The sequence below is a fragment of the Micrasema longulum genome, unplaced genomic scaffold (genome assembly GCF_059751315.1).
Source record: "Micrasema longulum isolate JH-2025_06_02 unplaced genomic scaffold, ASM5975131v1 h1tg000097l, whole genome shotgun sequence".
Lineage (NCBI taxonomy): Eukaryota > Metazoa > Arthropoda > Insecta > Trichoptera > Brachycentridae > Micrasema > Micrasema longulum.
Window position 1 is genome coordinate 3,013,849 of NW_028277303.1, and position 20,635 is coordinate 3,034,483.

The 20,635-nt window shown below is 31.0% G+C and overlaps 1 protein-coding gene across 9 annotated transcripts in view; it reads left to right on the forward strand.

Annotated features, from left to right (window-relative positions):
• Nucleotides 1-19,359, forward strand: part of SNF4Agamma (SNF4/AMP-activated protein kinase gamma subunit) — a 246,485-nt gene extending 227,126 nt beyond the window's left edge. For all 9 annotated transcript variants that reach the window (XM_088236761.1, XM_088236751.1, XM_088236744.1 and 6 more), the window contains 5 exons: nucleotides 8,352-8,504; nucleotides 10,481-10,659; nucleotides 11,156-11,359; nucleotides 13,860-14,006; nucleotides 14,379-19,359. In XM_088236761.1, coding sequence (XP_088092887.1) covers nucleotides 8,352-8,504; nucleotides 10,481-10,659; nucleotides 11,156-11,359; nucleotides 13,860-14,006; nucleotides 14,379-14,666 — 971 coding nt within the window. In that variant the 3' untranslated portion in view covers nucleotides 14,667-19,359. The remainder of the gene's footprint in view (nucleotides 1-8,351; nucleotides 8,505-10,480; nucleotides 10,660-11,155; nucleotides 11,360-13,859; nucleotides 14,007-14,378) is intronic.
• Nucleotides 19,360-20,635: the final 1,276 nt, after the last annotated feature.

A 20,635-nucleotide genomic window follows, 5' to 3' on the forward strand; every position in this document is an offset into this window, starting at 1 on the left:
AACATTTTAACCAAGTATGAGTTTTTTAAAATGAGCTGGTCATAAATCCTGTAAACGCTTAGACTTCCGTATTCCCTTCTCAAAAATGTTCTTCGTCTCTGTTGTAATATATATATGTATAATATTTATACTTTATAAAAAATAAAAACAAATAAGAAAAATAAAACAAATATGATGAGGAAGGAAGCTAAGGGAAATGTCAATAATTAAGAAAAGCACGTGTATGTATTGATGAAATGACAAGCGCCGTGGTGCAGTCGGTTAGATGGTCAACTGTGATACTGGCATTATGGGTTTGATTCGATTCCCGTCAGTTGCAAGAAAAAAATTCAAGAATTTTTTTTTCAATCGGGAATGTGATTATTTCGGCTATTTGACTATTAGATAGATTATTTGACAAGATTTCGTCTGAGCTTTATTAGTTCGAAACAAACCTATGCGAGTACTCCTTTATCAGTTCCTCCGCGTGGTGCTGACCAGCTACTTTTTGCCAAAGCATTATCCTCCGCTTCCGAGGAGCACATTTAGGCAACCCACAGTAGTGCTCAGGGTCTATTGGCTGTCTCAGCTCCCAACCTTGCCAATTCATCAGCCGCCTCGTTACCGTCGATGCTCGCGTGTCCAGCAGTGGCGAGCGGTGAGTTTTTAAATTGGTAAGCTATGAAAATTCTGATAAAATGTCCATAGCGGTAGTATGGCATATAAACAACAAGTCTATTATATATTTAATAAATAATTCCTTACAAATGGCTCCAGCGGCTAATATTTTCCGCAAAAATATTTTCTAATGTAGCACAAACATTTGATTTAAAAAATACAATTTAAAGAAACATAATTGTAAAAAAAAATTGGAGCCCCTGTGGACTCAAACCCCCGCCTACGTCATTAGATAGCAACGACCCATCCGCGCAGCTATTTCGCGTTTTGGGCCAAGCGTCGAAAAAGTAATTAATAAACTGGATAATTCATTAGCGCACCGGTGCATCTTTGGTTAAGTCAGACTATTATAACTTGTCTCGAAATAAAACACTATTTCTTAATAAATGATAATAATTAAATAATTTAAAAGTATTCCTTACCGAGTACGATAGTTCACCAAACAAAACATAAATTACGTTTTAAGAATCATTGTTTTATCGACTTTTATATCACATTATTATTCACAAAACGACATAAGTTATACACATTATAATTCTTCATATATATTTATTCTTAACACTATACACTAGTAACGTTTTTATCATAACTCCAACTAAATTTTAAAAGTTTTAATGGATACTGAAGAATAACCTACATTATTCAACTGTCATCGTATGCACAAAAACGAATTACAATTAAAAAACAATTAGCGAATCTTTGTTTTTGAAAACCCACAAAAGGATTTATACTATATTATGGATTAATATATCAATTCGTTTCGATTAAAATATCAAAATATTTATTTATTTTAAAGCAAATTTACTTTCAAACCACCGAAACATAAGTACGCTAAATTACTTACTTATTATTGTAACTTCCGTGTAAGACATACAAAATATATTTGTTATCTCTTTTTCACACATAACGAGTGCGTATATTGTCACCTCCCTTAGACTGTCGTTAGTCAAATTGATGTATTTTAAAGAATACTAGCCCTTTTGAAAAAGTATTGAAAGACTAAATTGCATTAATGAAAGCTGCAAGATTTTACTGTAATCGCAAGTGTAATTTTTAGAACGAGATTCTAAAGTTTTAGGTTAAAGACGTATTTGAATTAGTGATTTTAAAGTGAGCAGAGTAATCTCGTGTAATCCAGTAGTAATAATTTTGGCCAATAGAGGCGCAACTGGTCGCTGTATGGAATAAAGGAATATGATATAAATTTAATAACCAAAGAAAAGCAATATATTTTTTTGGTGATTTGTTTTTTCCTAATAATACTACAGTATTATAAAACATTACTTACGATGTCAAAAAAATATGGTAAGCTGCATGTAATCGATTATAAGGAGCATTCGCCCCTGGTGTCCAGGTACCCAAATTAATGTTATTACTCTGTTAACTTCCCATTCTAACATGGGCTCAGGTAAATCAATAAAATATGCAACGAAAGAAAATAATATATTAAAATAACATTATAATATAAACTGACACTGAACATTTCCCCCGAGCAATATCTTAACATCCGCTTTAGAGGATACATTCATATTATATTAAAATACATTCAAATACAAGATAGACAAAAACCTTAATTGCTGATACTGGATTCAAAAAAATAATACTAATTCCTGGCTCGATATTTTATTTTATTTTTCTCAAAAAAACAAAACACATTATAGAATTTATACAATGGTTTCTATATATCGGTAGAAAAATATATATATGAAATGTGTCTCAATTAAATTACGAGGATAACTTTTATTATAAAATAATAATATTTATGCTAAGGACTTGTTTTAGTGTATAAGTGTTATTATTGTACATGATAGAGAGGGTGAGTATATATATATATATATATGTATTATGTGAGGGTGTGTGTTATATGTGTATGGGCGTGTGAGTATTGTATGTATGCGACAATGTGTGGTTAATATAAGTGGACTTATTGAACAATGATTATCAAAAATTATCTGTTTTTTTTCCAAACTTCAATGAGGAAATCTATCAACCACCTTATTTATTGATCGATGTAAATTTTTTTAGAACGCTCCGGCCTAAAATCCAAATTTTTAAAAAATGACAAAAAACCATAAAAAATATTATTTATAGATACATTTATGTATATATAAATAATATACACACATACACATATGATTACATGTATGTATGTATAATATGTAAATATTATTATAAGTTCAACTAGTGAGGCAGGTTATAATAAAAAAAAAATACGCCAAAAAATTGTCTCGGTGGTAAAATAAACTGAGCCACAGTGTCTTAGTTTTCAGTAAAATTACTTTTAAGTCGACTAATTAATACACATGTCGTAGTTATTGACATTTATTCAGCCTTTGCCGGATATACTACAAATTTTAATAGAAAGTGTTATGAAAAAAATTGTTAGAAAAGAGATAGTTTTTTTTTTCCTTTCACCTTTTTACAGTAAGAATATTCTATTAAACATGTAAATTAAAAATATGTTGTACATAAAAGAACAATGCAAATATGTATATTGTCATAAATACAACTTTTTTATTACATAAATGTTTTATTATGTTCCTTTCTTTCAGTTTCTTGTATTTGTGTTTCTTCATGTAACTGTTGTAATTGGCGTAGGCCGTATATATCTATTCTATATTCTATCTATATATTTAAAAGGCAATGTTCGAATGGTTCTCCTCGATGGACTCGATAACTACCGGACCGATTTATGTGCGGTTTTCAGATAAATGTACGTCTTTGCCGCTAGAAGGTTTAAAGCTCGTAAAATCTTTAATTTATTAAGTACAAAAAAAGTTAGGAGCGTAAATGTTTTTTTTTAATTCATCACCAGGGTTGCATTCGCCGAGAATGCGCGTACAAAAAAATGGATGGATGTTATTTTTTTCTGTATAAAAAAAGTTTGTTTTTGAATGTTTTTAATGTTTACAGACAGCATTAGTTTTTTTTATGGATCCCAATCAGATTATTTCATTGAATTCCTTATAATTTCTACCCATTTATTTCTTTTTACTGGATTTTTGGTTATACTAAAACAATATCACCAGACATTCTATACATTTTTGAAAATAGCATTCCTGACTAGAGTGCATCCCTGAGCAGAGTTTGACATTTGCTAAAAGAATTCTTTATTTAAAAATAATAGATTATTTTATGTTTTGGAATTCAAACATAAACAAGTACTTAGGTACCTACTTAAATTAATTTGAAAATGAATTATTTCAAGTCCTGGAATTCAATCATAAACAAGTACCCAGGTACCTACTTACCAATGAAAAGTTACAACAACTTTTTCACGTTTATCTGATCGGTATTTATTTAACATTTTAAAATAAAGTTTTGTAAGTATACTTAATTATGTTATACTTAATTAATCTTAAGAGCAAACGCGGTCCGACCTTTCTTCATACAAACGTATTCACATATTTTCTCTCTGAATTATGGCATTAGAGAAATGTTTTTTTTACAATAACAACGACAACAACAAACTATCACGCTGTTCCCCGTAGGGGTAGTCAGAGAGGATATAACGCCTCATCACTCTATCTTTGCATTCAGATTTCGCTTCCTCTACATTCATAGATCTTCTCATGCACGCGCGCCGTTTATTCCGACTTTTACCATATTCATCTTCGAGTACTTGTTGAATTTGTTCATGCCATGTCTTTCTCGGTCTTCCTTCATTTCTGCATCTATGAGCATTCGCATTGTAAATATTTTTTGCCATTCTTTCGTTGTCTATTCGCTCTGCATGCCCAAACCAGCGAAGAGCTCTTTTTTTACACATTATAGATATTTACCATTGGCGTGTCCCTTTATTGTTTCGTTTAAAAAAAACAGTTTATTATGGGAACTAGAACTATCCAAACCCTTAAAAAGGCACAGTTATATCTGCTGTCTTCTGGCGCACGGCGCATGGTATACAAATATAACTATTTTAAAAAAACGCAAAACATACCGATACAGAAAATTTTATTCTGATACTCTGTCTAAAAAAAATAACAAAATCGGTTCAGTTTTGAGGTGCGGAAAACGGTACAGCGAAACGTCGATTTTGTCTATTCTAACTAAAGGTCTCTGGACTCTCTACAGTGACAGGAAAACAATGTTCGAAGACCTTTTTATTAAAATTCTCTGTCCTCGCAATTTATGTAAATCGAAACACAAAAATAATAATGTATACGTACACATCTAATTTGGACTAAATACAATAATTGATATTTAACTTTGGATTATGTTAATTTAATCTATTTAGCGAGAACTCAAATCTAGCCATAGCAAAGCATTTCCGTGTTCAGCTCGTAGCTCATAAAACCTTAAATTTATTAAGTGAAAAAAAAGTTATGAGCGCAAATGTGAGCGAAATGCGTTCGCATACACATTAAAAAAATCGAGATTCGTGTTTTTGAATGTGTATGTACATTTCTACTACTAATTTTAACTAAATACAATAATTGATTTCAAGCTTTCGATCGTGTTCATTTAACATACAGGGGTTCATTAAACCCTGTCACATCCGTAACCACGGTGATCAGTATGAGCAAGAAGACATATTGGCACATTAAAATATTTTTATAGAACGAATAAAATTTAAAAAAATAAAATATCAAAAAAAGCAAATGGTTGCTTACTTCTGCAGGGGAGAAACGAGAAGGGGGTTGGGAGAATCTGATACTGCGCCGCGCTCCCCTCACTTCTCCCCTGCAGAAGTAAGCAACCATTTGTTTTTTTAATATTTCATTTAAAAAAAATTCTTCGTTTTAAATATATTTGGTTGCTTATGTGTATTTATCTACTTGTTACGATTGTTATAGCTATGCAATTTTATAATTTTTTTGTAATGTTTTTTTTTTTTTCATATTTATGTTCAATATATGTTAAAGGCAATTTATGCCGTTTATGTAAAATGAATAAATAAATAAATAAATAAATATGCTAATATGTCCTCTTGCCCATGTTGATCATTGTGGTTTCGGATATGACAGCGTTTAAAGAACACCCTGTATATATACGAGTATGTTCTCAAATCTAGCAATAGCAAAGCATTGCCTGGTTCAGCTCGTAATATATTAATAAATCAACATTTACCAAACTACCATTCTTTGTATTTCATGGATCATCATTTGACTCGAGTAGTTTTAAAGTTTTGTTCTACATAGTCATGGATGCCGGTAAGGTTTCTTCGCTATCATCATCCCACATAACTATTTGCTCTCCAGATATGGATATCTGTTTACCATGCGCGGTCCATCTATACATATATTGAATAGAGCCAATGCTTCCCGAAATTTTTAATTCTAAACAATTAGCACCTCATTTTTTTTATAAAATAAAAATAGTTATACGTTAACTAATATTTTTAGTAACTACAACAAATATTACATAGTTTGTTGATAATCGTTGCGTTCCGAGATGTTCATTCATTAATAACATCTAAAAAATTGCGACAAGCCCAATCTCAACCTTTCGCCTGCGCAGTTATGCGTGGAACGAAGTAACATTCACTGCGCTCCGTCTAATTTTGAAATGAGGAACTGCTTGTTGTCTGTTGATTCCTATAAGGCGGTCGCCAAGTTCTGAATTCACAAGTCTGTGCATGCGCAAATTGAGATCTTCAGTAGGTCTGTGGAAGCAAATCTAACAAACAAATACACTATATATATATTGGGTTTCATAGCAAATTTAGCACTTAAATCGGTAGAAACGATGGTATTAATTTAGCCATATAAAACCCTTTTATGCTGAAATTATAGCAAAAAATGCTTTTTTTTTTATTTCAAAGCACTACGTTCGGATTATTGTTACTATATTACCAATGTGCCTAGTACCACGTGACTGCTTCCCTAATCGAAAACCTCACCACACACCCCTGCTGTTTACCAGTCTTCATATAGTTTCAAATGACCAACTCGTTTTAGTGACCCCTTCTAAATCTCTTCAAATATGTCACCATCATCATCATCATCATTCCATGTTCGTTCCCCGGTTGGAGTATATGGCGGAGTTTGCTGCGTCCGTTCTCTTATTTCTTAATTCCTCACAAAGTCAAACCACCGTTCACCAAAATTCTTCTAAGACACCTATTCTCAAAACTTAACATTTTATTATTTTGGGCCCCAGTGAAGTGTCACAATTCGCATATGTAGAGGGAAATAGGTGTTATGAGGGAGTTATATAGGTGGCACTCGGTTTTTACTGAATAAATGACTTATATGTATGTCTGTACCAGGTAAAGTTTATTTACGATAGATCAATATCTCAATAGAAGTGATGAAACAAGAAGTTATTTTTAGGAGTTGAATGTGAAAGTCCATGCATTTATTTCGGTCTTATGACTTGTAATTATCTGCTGTATATGATCAATTTACACACTGTGTAACATTCACCACTCTGCTTGTGGTTAAAATATCCATATCTATTTAGTTTTAGTTTTATGTAGTTAGTATACTCTGATGAATTCCGCTTAATCCAGCACTTGTCAAAAAGATTTGGACATACCCAAAAAAATATTACTTATAATTATTGTTTGTATTTTCGGCCTTATGGTGTAATGGTCAGTGCGGGATGTTCGTGAACTTTGGGATGTTCGTGAACTTTGCTAAACTAATTATAGATAGAATAAGACCCATGAACAAGTAAAGAGGCTGGCACTCTATACTTGTCATAACAATCTGTGATAATAACAATATTAAAATGTAAACTAATCAAAATTTCTCCACAGATACCTCCCTTTCCTGTTAAGGTTTCTCATGGTTCCCTTAACACTTGGACGAATGTCAGAAAGCGAAACTAGCCCATGAAAACAGAGGTTATAGGTACACAAAACACAAACACGCAAAATGACGCACATAAAAACGAACACAAATAACAAAATACATAACACAAACAAGTATAGTCGCATTCGGGGGCGCTGACACATGTATTTGTGTTAGTGCTTTTGATGTGATTGTAAACTAATTGACAGTACACAAACACTCACACGTAAAATCATACACAAAGCACTAACACTAAAAACAGCATAAATATATCACCTTGATAAATAATAAGCAAGGGAAAAACAATGCAACACAACCAGGAAAAAAAAAAAAAAAATGGTCAGTGCGTCAGCCTGCCATGCAATAGGTCCCGGGTTCGATTCCTGACATGGTTGATAAGAAATATTTAGTTTAAAGGGTGTTTTCACACTAGGATATTTCACAGTCCCTGGACTGGTACCTGAAGCGTAAGACTGATCGTCTCACCTTCATGTAACAAAAATGATCAAGATACGCGGCGATTGGTATACCAATGCAGTGCCCTATGCGCCATCAGGTGCGGAAAGAGAACGATGATATTGGTCATGTTGTGTAGATGGAATGTGTACAACTAAATCTGTGGCTTGGATCTAGAAAGGCCAATGTAAGATTTCTTTTTTTTTCTTGCAAACTTATTGCAGAGGGCCAATGTAAAAAAAAAAATCCTAACTATTTTATATACACGTGCATAAATGTGGTAATGTTTCTTAAAAATTAATATTAGTTCATTATAACGCCATTAAATGGCTGAAAAATTGCTCTCCTTTAATATTGCAGTTTACGACATTGGCCCCTTTAGGTCCAAGCCACGGATATAGTGTTTTTGATTTTTTTTTAAATCTCTAAACTAAATAAGTAAATGTTTCTTAGCAATTATCAAACAGAAAATATTGAATCGGTTTTTGTTTTTCCTTTCAGGGGTACGCGCTGCTCCCCTGTGGGATTCCGAAAGTCAACAGTTTGTGGGCATGTTGACAATCACCGACTTTATCAAGATTCTCCAGATGTATTACAAGAGTCCCAATGTCACGATGGAAGAACTGGAAGAACACAAACTGGAGACCTGGAGAAGTAAGGATAAAGATTTATTTGATCCATCGCAATAAGAATCATCTACTCGTATTACATCGTTGAAGCTGATTTCATGGCTTGTTTTCTGAAGTCAGCTGAACTATCTCAGTTTGTATGAAAGTGGGATTCTACACAATCAAATATACTGTCACAGCAAAAACATAGTAATACAATTCTCCACTTATACATTTTAAACATTATTTCAAAATTACAGCAAATAACCTTATTTTGTATTTGAATTTCACTACCGTATCTCAAATACATGATATAAATTGATTTTCAAAGAGACATATTTAATGTAGGAAGGCCAAAAGACATGAGATATTTTTAAAACAAATATTTCACTATAAAATATATGAAAGTTTAATCACAAGCTTTTTCATCACATTTAAAAATGTCAAACACATATGTTTTTTTGAAATATTTTTAAAATTCAAATTGAAAACATATTATACATACAATAATGTAAGAAGTTTTACATTTTATTATTAGAAAGCATACATTAAGTTTAAATAGGTCAGAAAAAAAATGTATTTCAATGAATTCAAAAAATTGTGTTTTCCGATTATTAAAAGTAAATTTTTATGTAATTTTAGTGATAAATGAACTCATTGTCAGATGAATGTTTCTAGATTCAGGTGTAAATGGTTAATTTGATTGTTCTATTTTTTGGTTTAAATAATAATTATGGTAAATTGGTGGAATGTATGGTAGAAGATCTATCATACCTTTTTCCTTTTCACTGGTAATGGGAAAAGTGGATCCTGCTGATACAAATTATAAATCGGTCTCCCATTGTTCTCTTTAGTTAAATTTATACTGTAAAATGGCGTTTTATCATCAACAGTTACCTTAAATTTAATTGTAAAAGCCGATTCTTTTCAAAACATAGCTATCTAAAGTTGAGCCAGGCAAAGCTATAACCACATATATGTAGTTTTCATACATTTTGTAATGCATCAATACCAAAAACCAGTATGTATGATCCATCACCGAAACATTAAAATGGGACAGTACCAATTTTCTGTGGATTTAACCAAAGTACTTTGCCTATTATGGTGAATTATTTTAGTTTTTGAGTACCACATATAAACAAATAATACCATAAGTGGAAATTATTTGGAATTTTGAGTTTGTTCGCTATTGTACTGAAGGAAATAGATAAGTTATTTTAGTGAATGAAATCATATTATTCAAAACTTATAGTTACAACACTATTATAGTAAACAGTACACATCTCTATCAAGTCTTTTATGGAAAAAAATCTAACACAATATGTGATGAGAATTTTTTCTCAAGGTTTATTAAGTTAATTCCGATGCATTCCTGCATAGCTTTCGAAGATTGTACATAAAATAGTTTGTTTTGTAAGGTTGGTTATAGGTACCTATCATATATAAAGTTAGTGTCTTTATACACATATAAATTTCTCTAAATCATTTCTCAACTAACGGTTTTTCGTTCCACATAGATGTATTATGCTTTATTTTAATGTTTTGTAAATTATCTTCATCAATGTAAATAAAAAATATATATTATGTATGTAGTAGAACTGACAGTTATAATTAAATATCATTTGAAAAATCGTCATGCATGTGTAATTGAAAAAAAAACTCTTCTAAAATGATTATTTTCATTAATCAGGAAGAAGTTAAAAATAGGACATATGACAATTTGTTGTTCGAGAGGAAACAATTCTTGGCCTATTTAACACAACAATTTGTTACTTAACTGACAGAAAGGTGAAGAATGAAAAAAACATTGTCAATATGCATTAGCTTATATTTGGAAAATAACTCCAATATTGGTTTCAACATCTCCTATTTGATGATTTGGATATATATGTAAATATATTTTAATTAGGTATATTTGTTTGGCAATAATCACTGCTGTCCCAAAATGAATTACTAACCCATGGAAACTTGTTGATAACTCATACTTAACTTTAACGAAAGCAATTTTTTTGTAATTTCCAGAGGTCCTCAAGAAGTCGATTATCCCGCTTGTTTCAATCACTCCTGATGCATCTCTCTACATAGCCATAAAGATGCTAATCACCAACTGCATCCATCGTCTCCCTGTTATAGATCCTGCTACAGGAAACGTTTTGTACATTCTAACTCATAAGCGTATCCTTAGATTCCTTTTCCTGTATGTAAGTATAATCAATAATTTATTAAAAATAAATTTTAAAAATCAAAAAAGTTTATAATCAAATCAAGAGTTTTGGTTATGCATCTTTAGCTTGTTCATTATGAGAATATTTTTTACACGGCTTTGGATGAAGTTGCTTCATAAACACTGCGCCTTTTAAATTATAATGATGAGATGATATTAAATGAGCTACCTTTTTGATTAACGTTACATTATTGACTCTTATCTTTTATCCCTTCAAGTAAATAGCTTTCTCATTTGTACATGTTTTGTATAAGAATATAATATTCCATTTAAGTGAGTAAATGTTTGTAACTTGAATTAGAAGAAACCCTTTACAATGCAATCGTAATATTAGGCAACCTTCATTAAAACTTTGTATAGTTTAAAAAAACGTAACAATAAATTGTGTCAGACATAAATTTACGGCCTCAACGATGTTCTTTAATACTTATTTTACTTTTATGGAATTTGACATACATGTATTTTTTTTTCAGATTAATGAGCTTCCTAAGCCAGCTTACATGCACCACAAACTTCGAGATTTGAATATTGGAACTCTTGACAACATTGAAACTGCAAATGAACAAACTTCCATTATAGATGCACTGAAAAAATTTGTTAATCGCCGAGTATCTGCTTTGCCATTGATAGATTCTGATGGGAAACTTATCGATATTTATGCCAAATTTGATGTTATTGTAAGTATTTGAAATATAAACTAATTAGGCGTCAAGATTTGGGAATATTTAATAACAACAATATGATACTAGGTACGCAACTAAGTTTACAGGTTTTTTCATCAACAAAAAATTGCAAATTTTGAGAGAAATATTAAAATTTGTTAATTCATAGTATCGCCCCTCACTAGCTATACATTTGTGCCATCTCTTTTTTATTTTTAAAGGAATAACCCACTAAGCCTCCGTTTAGAGGAGGCTATGAAAAATACTTCACAATACCCAGACCAATTGAAAAAAACATATTCTTGGATTTTTTCTTGCAACTGGCGGGAATCAAACCAGCGACACCAGTTTCACAGTTGGTCGTCTGACCTACTGCGCCATGGCGCTTGTCAATAATACATGAATACCGTAACGATAAAATGACATGTCTTTGGACTGAATCCATTCATCCAACCAATTTTGCACTTGCAGTGTTGCTCAGCTAAGCCATGGGCCATCAACCGGAACACGTTATAAATAGAAGGGGCCAGATCTGGCGAATATGGTGGGTGCAGTAGCAGATCCTATGTTAGTATTTTGGTGGTGATCTGGACGATGGAAGTGCAATGGCATGGAGAGTTGTCCTGCAGCAATATCACTCGTTCGTGTCTCCTGTCCATTTTGGCCGTTTTTCGAGCAATGTATGATTTTAATTGATTATTTGTTGTTGGTAGCGATGCTTACTAACAGTTTCACCCATTTTCAGCAACTCATAGTACACAATTCCTTTCTGGTCCCACCAAACGCATTGGCCGTGCCGTCGATGTTGATGGTTCATCGGGTGAAAGCCACGTTTTTGCATTTAGGATTCTCGAAATATATCCACTCTTCATCGCCAGTAATAATTCTATGCAGGAAACGCAAAGTAAAATTTCAGAGATGGCTTTTCAATTTTCCATGTGTCTCTCAGTCAACTCATGCGGCACACATTTCCCTTCCCTTTGAACTTTTCCCATGGAATGCAAACGTTCGAAAACACCTTGTTGTCATTTTAATGCCTCTGAAAGTTGATCTTGTGTTTGCATATCATCTTCATCCAATAACGCTCGGAGATCAGCTTCCTGAATTGTTTTTGGTCTTTAGGGGCGTGCCTTGTCCTCAGTGTCAAAATAGCATTTAAACCAATCTTCACAGGTATATTTGGATAGTGCATGTTCGCCGTAGACCTCCTCAAGAAAATGACGTGCTTCAGTTGCATTTTTTAAAAAGTTAAAGCAGAAAAGCAAAGCTTCCCGCAAATGTTGTTCATTTGGCCCAAAAAATTTGACATCCTCGTTGTTGAATTATATATTTTTGTGTTGCGATGTGTGTTAGTATTACGAATGATTATTGTTGACAGCTGTTTAACCTATAAAACAAACACAGCCTCTGACATGTATATCTACACGTGCCGCTAGGGCCATCTATGTGCTAATACCCAGAAACTTAGTTGCGCATCCAGTACATGCATTTATTAAATACAGACATACAGCTTATAGTGACAACCAGTAACTACCGATCACTGTTCACGATTCACTGTCTTCTGTTTCAAATGAAAGCTGCTACATTTTTACTAAAATATGTCTCTGCTCGAATGTTCTTACTTTTTATACAATAGTGATGGAATTGGTACCCAGCATATTTGTTTTTCCAATTTACACCAACTATGTTCTCAATTAAAAAGTTTTTAATCACTAGCCCAATTTGAATGTAATATTCAAAGGGTACATGGAGCAAAAGAATTACAAGGCTGAACAGAAGTAAATTAGGCTACTCTGCAAACTACATCCCTATCAGAATTCTTAGTTCCAATATTAACTATAATGTCAGATAAAAAATTCATACATTCATTTATTTTTATTTAAAAGAAACACTTGTTGAATTGTGTACATTACTCTAGGTACAATCCGTGATAATTTGAAATGTTTTACAAGTTTTAATATAAAAATGTATATCTAAATTAAATATCTAAAAATAAAATAAATATCATTTAATTAATATAATAAATATTACGAATATGGTGTTATTTTGAATAGAATCACAGCAATTGAAACTTAAAATCAGACAAAATACCCTTTTAATGTTAAAAATCATAAAATATATTTTTTTAATGTTAAAAAAAAAGTTAAAATTTAAACGTGCCAAAAAATATCTAACTTACAATCATCTCAACAAAGATGAAGGACTTTTAGTAGAAAGGTGGAAATTTAGGCACCCTTTCATTGGCTATTTTAAGTGATCGCTTTAGATGATATTTTAAGAAGGTTAAAATTCCAGTAGTAGTCTACAAATATTTAGTCATACCTACTCAAAATATTGTAAACAATATATTTGTTGTTTCATAAATATTAATTTAAATATTTCTGTCTCTGCCTAGGTTCTATATTCAAATTAGGCCAGAAAATTTCCATCCATTAATGAAAGTAATTTTTTTTCGATTGGCCTGCATTATGTAGATAAGCATTATTGTGTTTATATCATATCATCATATTTTCAGAATCTAGCTGCTGAAAAAACATACAATGATTTGGATGTCACATTGAAGCAAGCTAATTCCCATAGAAATGAGTGGTTTGAAGGTGTGCAGAAGTGTACATTGGACGAAACTTTGTTTGAAATTATGGAGAAAATAGTTCGAGCTGAGGTTAGTAAAATTATAAACATTTTAATCAATTTATATGTAAATATGAATGAGATTTATGATTTTGAGTACTAAAACTACTTGACGCATTCTTACAAGTATTGTTTTAGGGCGAGACAGCTTGTTCTCAATACTCTATGTGGCAGCTCTGTTTAGAGACTATAATTGTGCTATGTATTATGTTAGTTTTCTATTCTGCAGATAAAATGCTTTCCTCTAAGAAACATAGAGGAAAAATAGTTTCCTCTGACATCCTACTTTTATTAAACCTAACAATTTTCATCCTCCAATTCTAGTTGTGAGTTGTGCTAGAATAAGGGAGTCAAATAGCTTTCTGTGAGGCCTTTTTAATGTGTTTGAATGTATATTTTTTAGGTTCACAGACTTGTGGTTGTAGACGAGCAAGAGAAAGTGATTGGGATCATATCCTTGTCCGATCTACTTCAGTACATTGTTCTTCGGCCTCAGGGTGAAGGAATTCAGTCCCTTCGAGCTCTTCCAGACCAATTGGAGGAGAGTCCAAAGCCTCCCGAAGTAGAACAACCCGAAGTGGAATCTGCAGCCAGCGAGGCTGTATCAGAACACCAAGTTGAAGCAATAATCCCAGACCTGTGTGAACTTGCTTTAGAAGAGGCTGCTGAGGAAGCACTGGATTCGCTTTAAGTTAGCCTTAATAATACACAACGAATATACGGCTTGTGTGCATTGTCGGTGATAAAAGTCCAAAGTTATTTCATTTAATTATCTTTGGTTTGTTACATTCATTCTAGGTTTAATTGTAGGATCTTAAAATTGTTAATTTATTGTACACTGGCATTGGGAACATTTGTGGTCTGTGGATATAATTATTATGGCATTTTGTTCTGTAATCTTTTGCATTAAAAGCCTTTGTGATGCTAAAATTTGATATTTAAATCATGTTTCATTATAATCTCATTGCTTACTGAATGAAGGCTGTAAACTTGATATGTGTAATTCTTCAATAAAGTTGTTTTAATAATTGACAAATTGATTTGATTGTGATTGTCTTGTGACACAAAAGAATCATTTAAATATATTTATGAATATATATTTGAGAGTATTTTACTTTTTCATTGAAATAATGACTACAACTAAAGTTTTCTACGCAATTCAGATTCAAATTAGTTTTTACAAAAATAAACTTCAACTCTAATAGTTTGTGAGCTACTTCGAAGAATGTAAATCTACTAGTGGTATCAGTTTATTTGTCATACAATATACACGAGTTCATTTTTATAACACAAGTACTTAATTCTGTACCACTGGAATTGTCTTTGACAGATAATACTGAATGTATTTACCAAAGAGCGTGTATTGAAATGCAATTTTACGGGTTTAATATAAATGCGAGAATTATTGACTTTATGTACATATTGCCTTAATTGATATGGTGAACTCTGTTAAAACATATACAATAGGAGTGGAATGGTTGGTAATACGATTTCAGAGGTATGTGGCATACATTAATGCAGATCTTCTGATATGACAAATCGCGTTGGTTGTTAAAAAATTTCATTGCACTATTACAGTGCAGCGTGCGTTGAATGCAAACATGTTTTACTATGCGAAGATTTAATATCAATTTAGAAATATGCACATTTTGCGACTGTCTTCAATTTTTGTTTTTATTCCACTAGTATGTTTGAAACTGATGAATATACCTCGGTAATTTTGTATGCCTACAGGGCAAATGAATGCGGCCGATGGGGCATCTTCAGGAAAGGCAACGAGCCCCAAATTAGTAACAGGGGGATCCCTAATCTCGCGGTGCGGGCAGTCTGACGATGTTTATGGGCATATCAGAATATTGTCCATCTTGGAAAGTGGATAAGAACCAGAACGATGAAGCTACTGGTGACATGAAAAGCCTACAGGACCAGCCAGCGTTCACATCCTGTGAGGAAGGAACATACTGTTATTTACAAAGAACAAGATAATAATAATCTCTGACTGATGGAATGCACTATCAATCCAAAATAACGTTTAAATTACTTTGGATTAATGAAAGTTGGTCTTTTCACATATTCTCCTCAACAGTCTGAAAATGTAAGTCCCGCAGATTGATATTTTTCGCCTCCCGTAACAGTAAAAGCTGCTATTTATCATTTTTTTAAGATTATCATTTACAAATTTTTGAAAAAACTGTTGCATTTTAAAATAGTTCAAACTTTACCCATTTCAAACAATGGAAATTGTTTTACATTAAAAGTGTTAAGATTATTTTTTACATTAAATTTTTATTAATTAAAATAAGACTGCAAATAATTTGACTAAAGAATATGGTTACATAATCAAGTGATTAACAAAATATATACGGCAGAATAGCAACTGATTATGGATGGTTTTAAATTAAAAAAATTATGTGTTTGTGATTTTATTAAATGAGGAAATTTAGTGTTTTTATGTTATTATGTAAAGCCATTTTTTTACTTGAGTGTTATTTTGACCATTATATATTTTTAAAACTACTATTTTTCACTCGCATTTTTATTTGTGATATCATTATTGGTGTCCTAGTTATTCTACCAAATCTGTGAATTTTTCTACTTTGGTCAAATGGGCCTTATGATTGGCGAAGTAATTTGTTAATGATGATGACATAGGTATGCGTATTTAAAATGTTTTGTTTATTTTTTTCACACATTTTACAGGAATTTCACCAAAACATAAATGTTCTTATTGATATTATGTCCATGAAAACATTTTTCAAATATAATTTACTTTATCACTAAACTTCCTCATTTTAGTACCGTCAAAATGTGAGTGATATTAAAAGTAAATGTCCAGAAAATTCAATAAAAAGGTAATAAATAATATCTTAATACATTTTACCAAATTTTGATTTATTTTTAAAATAATGAACTTTGTTTTTTTTATTGTCTAACGATACACTGTCTCTGGGATATACATGCACGATGAGTATGTATGTGGTGTTCTAACATTCAGATTTAGCTCTCAAACAATTCAAGTGAAAGTTCAAAATGTATGCCACAATTTTTTTTTATTTATGTGTTCCGTATTTAACAAAACAAAGCAATGCAATTAGTGTGTGTATTATTGTTTATTCAAATTAATCTGATGTTTACATAGATAAATTTTGATGAATATTTGTAGGTTTTCAAATCAAAATTTCGAATGTAATTTCTACAATATTTCAATATTTAAAGTTCAAATTTTACGAATTATCATCTTCCAAAACTATCTAGAAAATACATTTCCTGTCATGTGTATTGGTTTTCCCACTAATTGTTTACGAAAATCGACTTTGAAAATGTAAACTTATCTCAATAAAATGAATTGATTTATTTTATTTTGCAATATGAGTACCTAATATTTAATGTGCTGCATAGTTAACTGAAGAATCACGCAATAATGACGTAATTTACGTCAGTATCAATGTCAATAATAGGGAATATACTAAGAATTAAAAATAATTATCTTTCCTGTGCCTAATGCTAGTGTGTGTCAATTTTATGCTTTGAGTTAGGGGACATTATTTGTAATTTCTATTATAAATGTTGTTACACCTCTATTAATAATATGTATGAGATTTTTTAAAACTTTATATTAATTTTCTATTTAAGAATATAACATTTTATCTTGATTTTATCTGGATGTTTCCTTTCAAACAATAATTTCAACTTCTCTTTTTTACATGACAATAAACATTTTGATGTTATACTTTCATATTGTAAAAATATGTAAATTCACTAAAAGTATTGATCTTGTCCTGTTTTGTCTAGTGTTAAATAAACCAAATCAGAAAACAAAGAGAACTTAAGGTTCAATCAAGATTTTCACTTGCCATACTGAACAATATTATAGTAATAATAATATGCTGCTTGCTGTCCTAATAATTTAGTGATCATGTATAGTAACTGAAGTAATAAGATCACTACTGTAGATTAAATTATGAATGTAGCTTTACTTGTATTCACGTAAGTTTGTAAAAAAGTCATTTTCAAAATTTGCAATATTACTTGTGAAGTTGTTGGGTATTATTATGATCTTTTTTAAAAGCGATGTAAATTCCATTTTAAAATCTGTTTCGTTTTGATAATAAATGCTGTCTGTGCTGGTTGTTCTCTTAACTGATATTTTACACATTGGTATAAAATGGAATATGTCCGATACAGCGAATTTAGAAGATATAAAATAAACATGTACCTGCTTGAAGAAAAAAATAGATTAGAAAAATAAATTGTCAAGTTTGTTATGTAATGTTTATTGTAGAATACATGCCGAATGTAATGATTTAGTGTAAAACTGATACTTCCAAGTTATTACTTTTATTATGTGAATTTAAGCATTGTTGACCTGAAGTCTTATTTATGCTTTTCTTTCTACATAGGTAGTCGTAATTTATTTTTGTCACGTGCGATATTTCATTAGATCTTTAAAGAAAGATATGTTTAAACAGTTGCCTTATAATATGTTAATCTTAGAGCAGATATTAATAATCGATAGAGGTTAGGTCATTAGAACGTTGCGTCTAAAGTGATTTATTACGTATATTAATACTTACTGTTTGCCTAGTAAATGATCGTAGCTTACTCATGGATATAATATAATATTGAAAATATTTAAGATTGCCTTTAAATTACTCTTTTTATTTTTTACTAAATGCAATTATTTCCACTAGCTTTTCCTGTAATTGACAATACACTTTTCCTGTATGCAAATTGTGAAATAATATATAGCTATTTTTCTCAAAATTCGTTGATTATATTTTGGTCTCATTTTAGTTTATTACATAATATACATAATATACGTAATATTCATTTTGTTTGTTTCTATTTTTCTTTTTTGTTTTCTGTTTAGATGTAGATTTTGTCTATGCCATTTTGGGTAGGAAGATCATCTAAGCTAAGCAAGTTAATCATTCGAATTGGATTAATGTAATGTACAAATAAATTTGATAATATTTTCATAATCTTTAATAACGTAAAATAAAGTTATGCAATATTTATTTACCACCTTAGCAAGTAAATCTTCTCATTGCCTTTTGCGATACGTTTATAAGCAATCAGTGGTTCCAAAGTAAAATTGAAAAAGTTATTGTACAATCAAACCATGTTTCTACAAAATATTAGTTAAGCCCTAATGTTTGGCTTACCAAGATAAAAATAAACTAATTTATAGTAGGATATTGAAGATATGCATGTAATAAAATTAATTCATAGTGATTATGAATAACATATATTAATTATATTTTAATTATTATTTTAAGTATCACATACAACACTTATATTAATATGATAATATGTAATTCTAATTTCATTAGCTTGTTTTACATTTATTAAAATGAAAGAATTAAAGTATTTTGCAAAATAAACTTTTCTTTTATTTCCCCGAGAATTCGGTGGGATTTAAGTCGAATTTTGAAAATGTGAAATTTTTTTATTCAAGATGTGTCCACCTAACTGCGTGCGCACAATTTTAAAGCGTGATTCCACGTTACTGCTTACATGAAACTGTCATTGCACATTTAAGGTTTCACAAATGAAGACTTTGATACTGTTTGCCTAAACAGAGTCCCGTGGTACAGTCACTACTCACAGATCAGAGGTCCAAGATTCGAACCACAACTTAACTTTCGTTTTCTATCGTTGAATATTTAAAAATGGTTTTAAATGGCTCCAAAATTGAAATATAAGGGTTGATCATACAAGTACATATCCAAAATTGAAATATAAGGGTTGATCATACAAGTACAAATATTACGCCCTGGCCAATGACATTCATATAGTGTATTACATATCGATGGTCTAGAAGACAAACATGCTAATTACAGAATTGGTAATTTTTGGTAGAGCAGTTTAAAGTTTGGCAAGTTGCTTTTTTGTCTTTGTTTTCATGTCACTTATTATGTATATGCAACTACGTAGAAAGAGATGAAAAATTAGTGTTCTAGTGAGTGCAAATGGTACAACATACACATTGAATACATTTGCCATTTAAATGGCCAAACTCAATTTGTTTGTACTCAACACGTTTGTCTTTTAGACCATCGATATATTGCATCCGACACCAGAGGAATACTTTGAGCCAGTTTGATAAGACTCCAGAAAACCGGCAAAATATGGAACTATTTCTCGATTATTGCAGAGATAGAAATCATTATTGAAAAAGGAATGTTGAAGTTCAGCCAATAGCAACGCTTAAAATTTTTCATTGGTATTCAGCCTTTTATTAGTTTGACATCCATACTTCTACGATAATTGTGAGAATAATTCTTCCATCTGTTAAGTTTTGTTGAGCAAATGAGTTGAAACCTTTATTGATGTTGGTGAGATTCACCTGTCTGAATTATTTCACTTACTAGGCAACACCTGTAAATACTTACCTATACATTTTTGTACATCTTTGATCAATTGGTTTAATAAACTATATTTTGATTACGTCTAATGAGTAACCAGTATACAATGAGGTGGACAGTATTCAAAAACCTTAATAAAAGGTAAGAAGCCTTACATTATTTATTTATACTAAAGTACATATACTTAAAATGTAAATAATTAATTTTATTAAGGTTTTAACTATTTTATAATGTCGCAATTGGTAATCAAGTCCCGTATTCTAAAAAAAGAACAAAAAAATTTAATAAATAC